General features: G+C 44.6%; 1 protein-coding gene across 5 annotated transcripts in view; it reads left to right on the forward strand.

The window, feature by feature from the left end:
- dock1 (dedicator of cytokinesis 1) overlaps nt 1-14151 on the forward strand; it is a 712419-nt gene that overhangs the window by 195246 nt on the left and 503022 nt on the right. For all 5 annotated transcript variants that reach the window (XM_085994680.1, XM_085994678.1, XM_085994676.1 and 2 more), the window contains 2 exons: nt 2425-2525; nt 8779-8913. In XM_085994680.1, the coding sequence (XP_085850806.1) occupies nt 2425-2525; nt 8779-8913 (236 nt within the window). The remainder of the gene's footprint in view (nt 1-2424; nt 2526-8778; nt 8914-14151) is intronic.

Here is a 14151-nt window from a genome sequence, read left to right on the forward strand (position 1 = left end):
GGTACAAGTATACATAGCTAATTCCATTATAATGTGAACAAAGGTATTTATAATGGGGAAAAGGTTTTCGCAAAAACATGATAAGTAAGGCTTTGTATACTGGAAGTGCGCACAGATGTAGGATTTTTATATTGATGTTAGATTTAATAGCTAATGCAAATCTGTCACCTTTTGTTAGATGCAAAAGAAGAGCATTAATAACATTTTTTTAATTATTTGAAAATACCTTTGAAATTCCAGTCGTCTTCTTGCCTTGCCTGAAGGCATTGATTCATTCAAGTGGTTGTTCTTCACACAAAAAAAGAGAAAAGAAGCTAGCTGTTTTATTATGGGTGCTTTTGACCTGGAGCCAGAAATTTACAAGCAGTTACAAATGCCCAGTGATCAGCTCAAGCTTTTACAAACAGCTACAATTACCTTGATCTGCCAGTTCCCCACAGGATGTACTGGAGCAATGGTGTTAAAAGAACATGCCATGTTAGCAGCTAAACATCACAATCATACTCCAGCCTATTTGTACTCAGTGGAAGGTCTGGTATTAAGTAAGATATCAACCCAGAATTAAAAGTAAGTCAAACCTATTTTTAAAAAATCTTTAGAAACAAAAATTCTATGTTCAAAGAATGATAAACATTTGGACTAATCTACCAAGTAAGACAGTGGTATCCGATATTAGAGGCATTCAAATTGCAATTGGATGCTAGGATGGGTGAACTGGAATACTCCAGAGATGAGCTTGGTGGGTCAAATGGTCTTTTTCTAATCCTTATTTTTTTCATATTTAAATTGTGTCATCACACCAGTTGTAGGTGGAGTTTTGTATCTGTGCATGATCATTGAGCCTAAAGTTAATATTGCTTTGCTCAAAGCAAGTTTGCAAGTCTCAAGTTATTTGTTTCCTATGCTGCAGTAATCAGTGTTTACCTACACACTGCATTCTGAATTGTTGCCACTTTGCAAGAAAGAAGCCCAATTGATCCCAATTGATCCATGATTGCTTCTGGCATCTCTGTAGGTTCCAGTGATAGTATTTGCATGGCTGCCACAAGAAATCATTCACATGGTTTGCTGTGCATTAGTGTCTGGATTCGACTATTACACTTTTGACATCATTAGCAGATCTTGTCATGTATTATCGACAGTGGCCTGCACCCTCCTGAATGGCACCATTTTGGTATGCTCCAACTGTGTGTGAAGGATACTTGCATGAAGAATGATAGACTTTGGAAGATAATTCTTCTAATGAAGGCATATTCTACACTCTGTAATCCCACCCATACAACCCCCCAAGTTAGGCAGGGATATCGGTTTTTGGTGTTGGGAGTTTGATGGTCAGTTTCAGTTTAACTTCAAGATGAGCTGGAGTAATGGTGCTTTGTAGGAGGTTGGGACAAAGCCACGTTCAAAATCATGGCATTTTTATTTGTGCGCTAAGCATCTAATTTCCCCAGAACCACATACAGTGTTTGAATTTCAAGAATAAGGAAGACCCTACAAAATACCTAAACTATCATTGCACCTCTGATTTCCATTGCTCCACTATTGCACTGATCTTCCTTACACTGTATCTCATCCATGCCTTTGTTACCTCTAGACTTGACCACTTCAATGATCTCTTGGCCAGCCTCCCATTTCTCACTCAATAAACTTGAGCTCATCCAAAACTCTGCTGCCTGTATCCTAACTTGCACCAAGTCCTGTTCACTCATCACCCCTGTACTCGCTGACCTACATTGGCTCCCGGTCCGGCAACGCATCAATTTTAAAATTCTCATCCTTGTTTTCAAATCCCTCCATAGCCTCGCCTCTCCCTAGCTCTGTAATCTCCACCAGCCCAACAACCCTCCGAAGTCTCTGCGCTCCTCCAATTCTGGCCTCTTGCTCATCTCCGATTTTAATCACTCCACCATTGGCGCTTGTGCCTTCAGCTGCCTAGGCCCTAAGCTTTGAAATTCCCTCCCTAAACCTCTCCACCTCTCCAGCTCACTCTCCTCCTTTAAGACACTCCTTAAAACCTAGCTCTTTGACCAAACTTTTGGTAATCTGTCCTAATATCTCCTTTTGTAGCTCTGTATCAAATTTTGTTCGATAATGCTCCTTGGGACATTTTACTACATTAAAAGGTGCTATATAAATGCAAGTTGTTGTATATGGTTATTTACTGTAGTGTTTTTCTGTTTCGCATTTATCTTAAGCAGCAGAATCTTTTGTCAGTCTTTGCCAGCAAAATAATGTTGAAACTATAGCAACATTAATTTAAGATCAATTGCAGTATTTGGAGTTACAAGTTTATTGTTGTATTCATTCAGTGCAGTAGAATCTGCCCACCATGACATGTTGAAGAACTAGATACAGACTTGTTCAAGCTTTGGTCTCAATGAGTGAATGCTATTTGTTTCAACCCAATTTTTTTCCAAAACACAGGTATTTATTATTGGACTGATTGCTGATAGAAAATTCCAGCATTTCAACCCTGTTCTTGAAACCTATATCAAAAAGCACTTTAGCGCAACCTTGGCTTACACGTGAGTGTTTCAAGAGATCTGTTCTTTAAAATCTGCATTAAGTTAGTACATTCTGATTAGTTGGCTCATTTCTGTCTTTAGTTAGCGTATGGCTTCAAGATTTGTATAAAATGTTATGCATCTTTCTCCAGTGACAGGTATCCACAGTACGTGCTTGTCTTCTTACTTTGTTTCATGCTCAACAAAAGGGTTTGTTGATTCACTTGAAGCTATCCTGCTGGTCACTGGTCACTGAATTCCTGACCGGAATTCCCCAGCTCAATTCCTGCCAGATCTTCCAGTTGTTGTAGCCGGCTGTGTTGGTGAGGACCACACTAATGGGGTCTGAAAATTGGATGAGTAGTCCTTCCATCTTTGATTTCCCAGCATTGGAAAATTGTTAGTGTTGAAGCCTCTCATACAAAAATGCCCAAATGATAAGTAAATTACCTGGTGGTACTTATTGCCAGTTTTCTTGCTGGGAATCCACATAATGCTTTCAGTGCAGACTTAATACTGGTGCTTCTGGTGAGGCATGTTCTGCTATTGTAAAGCTTGTACAGGAAACTTTGTGCTATCCGGAGGTTGAATGTCCGGCAACTTTGAGCTAACAGCAGAAATCAGCAGCCGTTTTTGTTAGTTTTTTTTTCTTCCCCTAGCTTTTTTTTTAACAGCCAGGCTCTGGAAAGCGTCTTTGTAGCTTAGCAACAGCTTCAGAGACGCTTCCAAGGTACGGACCGAGTGTTGACAAGCTGTTGCTAAGCAACAGTCTTTGTTGTCAGATACGGAGATGAAAAGCTCCGTATCTGATAACATTGATGCTGGTCTATCCGGAAGTTTTGAGGCAACGGCAGCAGCTCGGTCCCGTGGGTGCCGGATAGCACAAAGTTTCCTGTACTCATAAATAAGATTAACAATGTTTTAATTATTGTTTTGATTTTTGAATTTATTTTCATTTTCCCCCCCTTACATTTGTTGTTAGCTTGAATTCTGCCATAGTTTTTTTATTTCTATTAAATTTTGGCCTCAGTATTTTCCATTTATGGCTTTTTGTGCGCTGCAATTTCAGTTGCAGCAACCAAATTCTGGAGCTGGGAATTCCCCTATGGATTCTTCTTAATAATCTACTTGTTTTAGAGGAATTAGAAGAGGCAGATCCATTTATACATGAGGTAGATTTCTCTTTTCTTCTTGGGCAGTCCCTTGGAACTGAGGATGACTTGCTTCCACATTAAAAATGAGTTCTCAGGTGACTGATGAGTCCAATGCGGGACCGACAGTCTCTTGTCACAGGTGGGGCAGATGGTGGTTGAAGGGGTGGGTGGGTGGGGTGCTTGGGTTGACGTGCGCTCCTTGCGTTGCCTGTGCTTGGCTTCCGCTTGCTCCCAGCGAAGAGACTCGGTGTTCGGTGCCTTCCCGGATGCTTCTCCTCCACTTTGTGCGGTCTTGGGCCAGGGATTCCCAGGTGTCGGTGGGGATGTTACACTGTTTCAAGGAGGCTTTGAGGGTGTCCTTGAAGCGTTTCCTCTGCCCACCTGGGGCTCTCTTGCCGTATCGGAGTTCCGAGTATAGAGCTTGTTTTGGGAGTCTCGTATCGGGCATGTGGACAATGTGACCCGTCCATCGGAGCTGATTGAGCGTGGTCAAAGCTTCGATGCTGGGGATGTTAGCCTGAGCAAGAACACTGACGTTGGTGCGCCTATCCTGCCAATGGATTTGCAGGATCTTGTGGAGGCAGCGTTGGTGGTACCTCGCCAGTGCTTTGAGGTGCCTACTGTACATGGTCCATGTCTCTGAGGCATACAGCAGGGCGGATATCACTGCTGCTCTGTAGACCACGAGCTTAGTGCCGGGTTTGAGGTCCTGGTCTTCAAACACTCTCTTCCTCAGGCGACCGAAGGCTGCATTGGCACACTGAAGGCGATGTTGGACTTCGTCGTCAACGTCTGCCCTTGTTGACAATAGGATCCCGAGGTATGGAAAGTGGTCCACGTTGTCCAAGGCCTTGTCGTGGATTTTGATAATCGGGGGGCAGTACTGTGTGGCGGGGGCAGGTTGGTAGAGGACCTTTGTCTTACGGATGTTTAATGTAAGGCCCATGCTCTCATACGCTTCGGTGAAGGTGTTGACAATGGTTTGGAGTTACCTGCCTTTACTCAACCAACTAAGTCTATGGACTAAGGAACAGAAACTTGGCTGCATAAGAGATCTGCCTTCACCATCTGTGATTCACGAGGAAAGTAATTATAAAGGATATGTTGCATTCTTGAGCTGAATGGCTCTTTCTGTGTTGTGAAGATGACCACAGCCTTGATTTTGTAATGCAACTAGATGATTTCAAGCTACCTGTGAGTATATGTGCCAAACCAGTCAATCTGCAGTGCATAAATGCATACCGGAGGTGACAGATGTCTTGTTTGTCATAGTACAATACTTCTTTCACTCCCCCCATTGAAAGCTACCAGCCTCACAAGACAACATTGCTTATTTTCTGTTTGGCAAGTTTCCCCAAAGTACAGGGTGTTATAGATGTCAAGCATGTGGCCATCTGGACTCCTATCATCATCCAATGGCCTTGATGAAGTTCCCATTACTGGCCTCTGCAGCTGAAGGAGTTCTCGAGCACTCTGTTGGCTAATCCCCACTGCAGTCACCAATTGTTCCTCTTAATTTGTGCTTTATAATTCATCTAGTGCTCCATCCTGCAACTCATTAACTGAACTCTCTGGAGTTGATATATCTGTACTGGTGCTTGCTACTGTTGGATTGAGTGATGTAAGTTGCTGCGAAGTGCTGGCGAGACCTCTGGGTCAGTTCTTCCCGGACATCAATAGAAACCTGTTCGAATGTTTCAGTAATACACCCCTTCAAATAGAGTTTGCTTGGCAAATTATTGTGTGCTTATGTACTGGGGGAAGAAGAGTAATTAACAAAGGATGGCATGATAAATATGATGCAGTTTGTCTTATATAGCTTTGGAGAGGTTCTTGTAGTTTTTCACTTGTCCTGCACCCTCCACCCAAGCATGTCTCAATGCCCCTCCACTCCCAAGGGAGTGAAGCTTTTTGGCTGGAGTCGCACCACATGGCAGCACTTCAAATTGAGCTAGCCTGCTTCTCTGTTTTCTGCCCGCCATTGTTCAAGAAGATTCTGAATTTGGCAGATAGTCAATACAGCTCCCTTTTAAGTGCAAGTAGCATTCTTTTAAGAGCTACTACTTCCCTGGAAATTCTGTCGCACACATTTAGCTCCCTGCACTTTCATTCTGCACCTTCTACCTCATGACCTCTGCCATCCATGAGGACAACAGCAGCAATGTTGTGGGATCGCCATTACTTTCAGGTTTCTCTCCAAGTCACATGCCATTTTAACTTGGACATATATCCTACTAGATTTCACAGTAGCTTGATCTGGAGACTCTTAAACATTGAGATAGGTTTCCATGTGTGTCAGACACCTTGTTGACCAAAATAAAAATTGTATTTTTGATTCACAGACTTGATGTCATGGCTCTTAAGAGGACTAGCCTTACTGAACATAGCTTTCTTTCTTCTATGACAATAATAGAAGAGGTGAGGTAAGAGTGACTGCCCTACACATAAAGGCAGCATTTGACTGAGTGTGGCATCAAGGAGCCCTAGTAAAACTGAAGTCATTGGGAATCGGGGGGGAAAACTCTCCACTGGCTGGAGTTATACCTAGCACAAAGGAAGATGGTTGTGTGGTTGAAGGTCAATCATCACAGCCCCAGGACATCGCTGCAGGAGTTCCTCAGGGCAGTATCCTAGGCCCAACCATCTTCAGCTGCTTCATCAATGACCTTCCCACCAACATGAGGTCAGAAATGGGGATGTTCGCTGATGACTGCACAGTGTTCAGTGCCATTCACAACTCCTCAGATAATGAAGCAGTCCATGCCCACATTGAACATGACCTGGACGACATTCAGGCTTGGGCTGATAAGTGGCAGGTAACATTCGTGCCGGGCAATGACTATCTCCAACAAGCGAGAGTCTAACCAGCGCCCCTTGACATTCAACGGCATTACCATTGCCGAATCCTCCACCGTCAACATCCTGGGGGGGCCACCATTGACTAGGAACTTAACTGGACCAGCCACACACATACTGTGTCAACAAGAGCAGGTCAGAGGCTAGGTATTCTACGGCAAGTGTCTCACCTCCTCACTCCCCAAAGCCTTTCCACCATCTACAAGGCACAAATAAGGAGTGTGATGGAATACTCTCTACTTGCCTGGATGAGTGCAGCTCCAACAACACTCAAGAAGCTTGACACCATTGAGGAAAAGCATCCTGCTTGATTGGCACCCCATCCACCACCTTAAACATTCACTCCCTCCACCACTGGTGTACCGTGGCTGCAGTGTGTACCATCTACAAGATGCACTGCAGCAACTCGCCAAGACTTCTTCGGCAGCACCTCCCAAACCCGCGATCTCTTTCACCTAGAAGGACAATGGGAGTAGGCACCCGTGAACACCACCACCTCCAAGTTCCCCTCCAAGTCACACTCCATCCTGACTTAGAAGTATATCACCGAGCCTTCATAGTCGCTGGGTCAAAATCCTGGAACTCCCTCCTTTAACAGCACTGTGGGAGTACCTTCACCCCGCGGACTGCAGCAGTTCAAGAAGGCAGCTCACCACCACCACCTCAAGGTCAATTAGGGGATGGGCAATAAATGCTGGCCTTGCCAGCGACGCCCAAATCCCATAAAACGAATTAAAAAAATACTCTTGGCATGTTGGAAAGGCCCAGCTTGCTTACAAATCCTAACAAAGAAAATGCTATGATGGATCATATAAAGTTTATTATTAATAAAGCAGTCTGGTATGTAAATACTCCAATGTACAGTGTTACAGACTGCTAGAATGTAGATTTGGATTTGATTCTTTATATGGCAAGTTCGTCATCTTGGCCATACTGTTGAGGTTGTGCAGAGAGCGGTTGGATTCTGTGATGGAGTATTTATGAAAGTTGAACTACTTTCAAAGATTTTTGAAGACCATAATCCTTTTATTGCTGGGGTCTAGGCAATATAGCTCAAACAGATGGAATTAAATTTTCTCTCTTCTGCTAGGTGTGAGGAGTCTAAGTGAAATGAATTCAGGCAGTTTCCAGGTTTAGTCTAAAATTAATTGTCTTCCTTAAAGAGTCAAAATGGATGCCTGGTATGAGAAATTAAAATGCTACACCATTGCAGCACATGTGCTATTACATAGTATATACAGCAAAGAAACAGGCCATTTGGCACATCAGGTCCATGCCAGTGTTTATGCTCCACACGAGCCTCCTCCCACCCGTCTTCATCTAACCCCAGCAACATATCCTTCTATTCCTTTCTCCCTCATGCTTATCCAGCTTCCGTTAAATGCATCTAAGATAGTCGCCTCAACTACTCCTTGTGGTAGCAAGTTCCACATTCTAACCACTCTCTGGGTAAAGAAGTTTCTCTTTAATTCCCTATTGGATTTATTAGTGACTATCTTATATTTATGGCCCCTAGTTTTGGTCTCGGCCACAAGTGGAAACATCTTCTCTACATTTACCCCATCAAACCCTTTTATAATCTTAAAGACGTCTATCAGATCTCTGCTCAGTTTTGTCTTCCCCAGCTTGTTCAATCTTTCCTGATCGGTATAACCTCTCAGTTCTGGTATCTAGTAAATCTTTTTTACGCCTACTCCAGTGCCTCTATATCCTTACTATAATATTGAGACCAGAACTCTGAGATTAGTGTTGAGATAAATTGATTCGACAAAGTAAATGAACCTGTTCTCTGCAGCAGACTTGAGTGCTTGCTGCTGAAGCTGGATATAAAAAGTCATAAATGTTTCATTCTCCAATGGTGACATCCTTCGCAAAAATTCACTAGAAAATATTTGAATGCTGTAACATACTTGATTATTTCGATTGTGGGCAATACTTTTGCTCAAAAGAGATGTCCTGAAGCAGAGGGGCACGGAGTTGCCAGTCTGCTGTGAAATGATGGGGAGAAAATTGCAATGGACTTCACTTGCACATCTCTTGGTACGAGCCTGGGAGAGGGCCACCATTTAACACAGGAGCTGCATATCCTAGGGGACTAACAGCAGTAGAAAATTTGTTTTGAGGAGAGGGTTGGTGGGAAGAGTCTGCAGTCAGGCTTCTTGTAGATTTTATATATAGTGAAATGTTTGGTTTAATTCTCTAAAAACAGCACAGTAGGTAGAAGTGATATGCTTTGAACTGATTCAGTCTTCATTTTTAATCAGGAAACTTACCACAGTATTGAAAAACTATGTGGACAACTCAGAGAAGCCTAATGTGACAGACCAACTCTTCAAAGCAATGAAATCCTTAGAATATGTCTTCAAATTCATTGTTCGTTCGAGAATACTCTTCAATCAGTAAGTATTAAGTTTGTTGTCGCGACTTTTCTTGCTAATGTACTCATGAACCCATAGCAAAATGTTTCAAAATATATTTAAAGATGTTGCTGACTAATTAATTACATTTTCTGAACAGAAGGTCTCTTAAGCTACCTAATTTTATTCGAGGAAACTCGTAGGCCTCCGCATTTGCGCCCAGATTACATGGCTTAAAAGATTGCAGAATTATGGGTGTAAGTGTGTTACACGCGTAACTCAAACATGTCCAAGTCTCTGCAATCTTTTATGTCCGTCCATAAAACCTTCTGTCCAAATGAACCTCCGCCCAGAAAACTGGCCGCCCGCACCCCCGACTTTCAAATGTGCATCCTCCAATTGCGCTTGTTCGGGAGTTTCAACATTGTGTGGGGGGCACGGTGGCATAGTGGTTAGCACTGTTGCCTCACAGCGCCAGGGACCCGGGTTCAAATCTGGCCTTGGGCGACTGTCTGTGTGGAGTTTGCACATTCTCCCTGTGTCTGCGTGGGTTTCCTCCGGGTGCTCTGGTTTCCTCCCACAGTCCAAAGATGTGCAGGTTAGGTTGATTTGGCTATGATAAATTGACCCTTAGTGTTAGGGGATTAAATACGTGGGGTTATGGGGATAGGGTGGGATATGTGTCGGTGCAGGCTCGATGGGCCGAAATGGCCTCTATCTGCACTGTAGATTCTGTGATTCTGTGATTGTGTTCAGATTTTCAGGCGCAACTTTAATTCCAATTTTTTTTTTGTGTTTAAAAAAATCCCACACAGACCTGGTTTGTATTATCTGTTTCTTTCAATGCATTTTTATGTCAAAGTATAAGTCACATCAAAAATTGAGAAGCTTCCCTGATTGCAAACTTTTGTAAAAATGCTGCGCCTGATGTGCAGGACAGATGGTTCACTGAGTTGAAACTTGAAACTTTAAGACACAAAGAAGAAATATACCCTCTAGACTTGACTATTTCACTGCTCCCCTGGCTGACCTCCCCTCTTCCACATTTCATAAACTTGAGCTCATCCAAAACTCCTGCTCGCCCATCACCACCGTGCTTGCTGACCTACATTGGCTCCTGTGGTCTTGCCCCCCACACCCCCATCTCTGTAACCTCCTACGACCCTCCGTCAACTCTGCGATCCTTCAACTCTTGCCTTTTGTGCATCCCTCACACCCTTCGCCCACTCCCCCATATGCGGGCATGCCTTTAGCCATCTAGGCCCTAAGCTCTGGACTTCCCTCCCTAAACCTCCCTGTCTCTCCTCCTTTAAGTCCGTCCTTAAAACTTACCTCTTTGACCAAGCTTTTAGTCACTTGTCTTAATACCTCTTTGGCTCTTTGTCCTATTATGTTCCTATGAAGTGCCTTGGGCATTTTCCTATGTTAAAGGTGCTATATAATGGCAACTTGTTGGTATTTGAGGTTGATGAGAAAAAAGTAAAATGAAATAAATCAATTTTTGTTGATTTGGAAATTGTTGTTTCAGAATGCTATTTGTATTGTATGTTTTTATAATCTGTTTCTTTTCAACCCCTCTCACTTTCTACCCTGCCGGAAACACACTACTACTTTTATCAGTAAATTAAACACAGGCCTTTCATATCAAGCGCTTGGGTTAGAGATGAGGAAGGTTATTTGGTCCATCTTCTTTCATCTATCTCGAAAGACCCTAAAGTCCCCCGATTGAGGCATCCAATTGTTTTGTAAATGATTCCAGCGTTTTAACTTCTCATACTCTATCTGGAAGTCCATTGATCATTCTTTGTATGAAGAAGAATTTCTTGATAGTTTTGAATTTGTCTTTTGCTAGAACCTATGTCCTAATTTCACAATTTAAAATCATTTTATGTACTTATCTTTTCTGTATCTTTTACTATCTTGTATGTACCTTTATAAATTCACCTCTTGGGTGTCTGTTTTCTAGAATGAAAAACCCAAATTCTCCATATCTGCTCATAAACTCTGACCTCTAACACTAGGGATTGGCCTTGTGATTTTTCTCAGGTGTCAGCTGTGGCTCTTCTCAGGTGTCAGCCAATATTCCCACGAAGGTGCATGCGCATGCGGCCGCGCAGTAATCTGAAAGGCCCCGTGCAAGCCGCTACCGGCTTTACATTGTAAATACTGCACATGCACAGAAATTTAAACTAAACAGGCCACGCAGAACAAAGCACAGCTTATAGGGAACATTGGTGTCAGCTTTACCTCAGTAGTAGCACTCTCATCTCTGAGTCAGATGGTTGTGAGCGCAAGTCCCAGTCCAAAGACGTGAACACATAATCCAGGCTGACCGCTCAGTGCAGTACTAAGGGAGTGCTGCACTGTTGGAGGTGCTGTTTTTCTGATGAGACGTTAAATTGTTCTCTCAGATGGACGTAAAAAATCCCATGGTGCTATTCGAAAAAGATCAGGAGAGTTATCTCCCATGTCCTGGCCAATATTTAACCTTCTACCAACATGACTAAAACAGATTATTTGGTTATTATTACTTTGCTGTTTGTGGAACCTTGCTGTACGTAAATTGGCTGCTACGTTTCCTACATTACAACAGTAAGTACACTTCATAAGTACTTCATTTGCTGTAAAGTGCTTTGGGATGTCCTGAGCTTGTGAAGGCACTATAAAAATGCATGTTAGTTTCCTTCTCTTTTTCTTTCACTCTCTCCTCATTCTTTCTTCCTTTCTTTCTCTGTCTCTCTCCTGCCTTCTGTGTATATATATCTCCTTTGTGTTTTAGTGCCCAGAACTGGAGACAATACTCAAGGTCTTCTCTTCTTCTTAGGCAGTCCCTCGGAACCGAGGATGACTTGCTTCCACATTAAACATGAGTTCTCACGTGACTGATGAGTCCAATGCGGGACCGACATTCTCTGTCACAGGTGGGGCAGACGGTGGTTGAAGGGGTGGGTGGTTGGGTACTTGGGTTGACGTCCGTTCCTTCCGCTGTTTGCGCTTGGCCTTGGATATGCGGTCTTGGGCCAGGGATTCCCAGGTATCGGTGGGGATGTTACACTTTTTCAAGGAGGCTTTGAGGGTGTCCTTGAAGCGTTTCCTCTGCCCACTTGGGGCTCTCTTGCTGTGTCGGAGCTCCGAGTAGAGTGCTTGTTTTGGGAGTCTTGTATTGGGCATGCGGACGATGTGGCCCGTCCATCGGAGCTGTTCGAGCATGGTCAAAGCTTCGATGCTGGGGATGTTGGCCTGAGCGAGAACACTGATGTTGGTGGACCTATCCTGCCAATGGATTTGCAGGATCTTGCGGAGGCAGTGTTGGTGGTACCTCTCCAGTGCTTTGAGGTGCCTGCTGTACATGGTCCATGTCTCTGAAGCATACAGGAGGGTGGGTGTCACTACTGCTCTGTAGACCATGAGCTTGGTGCTGGGTTTGAGGTCCTGGTCTACAAACACTCTTCTTCAGGTGACCGAAGGCTGCACTGGCACACTGAAGGCGGTGTTGGACTTCGTCATCTACGTTTGCCCTTGTTGACAGTAGGCTCCCGAGGTATGGAAAGTGGTCAACGTTGTCCAAGGCCCCGTCATGGATTTAGATAATCGGGGAGCAGTACTGTGTGGCGGGGGCAGGTTGGTAAAGGACCTTTGTCTTCCAGATGTTTAGTTTAAGGCCCATGCTCTCGTACGCTTCGGTGAAGGTGTTGACGATGGTTTGGAGTTTGCCCTTGGAGTGTGCGCAGACGCAAGCATCGTCTGCATACTGTAATTCGATGACGGAGGATGGGACGACTTTGGATCTGGATTGGAGGTGCCGGAGGTTGAACAGTTTCCCGTTTGTTCTGTAGATTAGCACCACTCCAGCGGGGAGTTTACTGAGGGTGAGATGGAGCATTGCAACCAGGAAGATCGAGAAGAACGTCGGTGCGATGACACAGCCTTGCTTGACCCCGGTCCGTATGTGAATTGGGTCTGTGGTGGATCCATTGGTCAGGCTCACGGCTTGCATGTCATCGTGAAGCTGGCGGAGGACGGTGACAAACCTTTTGAGGGCAGCCGAATTTGAGGAGGACACTCCATAATCCCGGTGAAGATCATGTCCATTGTGCCCCTTAGTGAGCAGAATCAGCATTGCGGCTCTGGGAGGAGCTCTTCAGCCACTGGGAGAAGGCGATTGAGGAGGATTCTTGTGATGACTTTCACTTCATCAGGAGTGTTGACGACGACATGCAAGCCATGAGCCTGACCAATGGATCCACCACAGACCCAATTCACGTACGGACCGGGGTCAAGCAAGGCTGTGTCATTGCACCGACGTTCTTCTCGATCTTCCTGGTTGCAATGCTCCATCTCACCCTCAGTAAACTCCCCGCTGGAGTGATGCTAATCTACAGAACAAACGGGAAACTGTTCGGGCAGGAGTGCGGGAAAGGCGGAGCGAGGCGAGAGCGGACCCTATTGTGATGGCGCCGATGAAGATGGCTGCCGTCCTTGCGGGCTCCGTGCATACCAGGCAGCTAAGTGTCCTTTGCTGCGCTCGGCTCGTTAAGAAAAAAGCATTTCACTGACTGGATTTCACTTGTTGTATTTGGTTTTGTGACAAATGAAATTGTAATTGAAATTGAAATTGAATTGAATTGAAATTGAACTGTGGCAGACAGCAGGGGGACTCCTCTGTAATTACCACAATCGGACTTGTCATCTTTCTTGAAGATGGTCACGATTACGGCGTCTGAGATTCCCTGGCATGTTCTCCTTCCAAATAAGAGAAATTAGTTCATGTATTCGCGCCAATAGTGCTTCTCTGTCATGTTTTAGCGTCTTGGCGAGGATTCCATCTGCTCCTGAGGCCTTGTTGTTCTTCAGTTGTCGGTTGGCCTTTTCAACCTCATTTGGCTGGGGTTGTGCTGAGGTGGTGGTGGGTAGCATGCTGCGGGATGGAGTTGAGGATACTTGCGTCGAAGACAGAGTCTCGGTTAAGGAGATCTTCGAAGTGCTCCTTCCAGCGGGCACTGACTGCCTCTCTGTCCTTGATGAGTACTTCTCCGTTCTTGGCCCGCAGTGGGGTAGGACCTTGGGTGCTTGGGCCATAGGTGGCCTTGACTGTGCTGAAGAATCCATGCACGTCGTGGTTGTCGGCTAGCTGCTGGATCTCCTGTGCTTTCTCCACCCACCATCTGTTCTTCAGGTTGCGAGTTTTTTGTTGGACCTCGGCCTTCAGGCGTCTGTAGAGCTGCTTTCTTGCTCTCGAGTTCTGTTGCTGTTTCCAGATCAGGAATGCCTTGCGCTTGC

Source organism: Somniosus microcephalus, chromosome 8 (assembly GCF_052327205.1).
Source record: "Somniosus microcephalus isolate GS21.2 chromosome 8, FLI_Smic_1.0, whole genome shotgun sequence".
In the NCBI taxonomy this organism is placed as follows: Eukaryota; Metazoa; Chordata; class Chondrichthyes; order Squaliformes; family Somniosidae; genus Somniosus; species Somniosus microcephalus.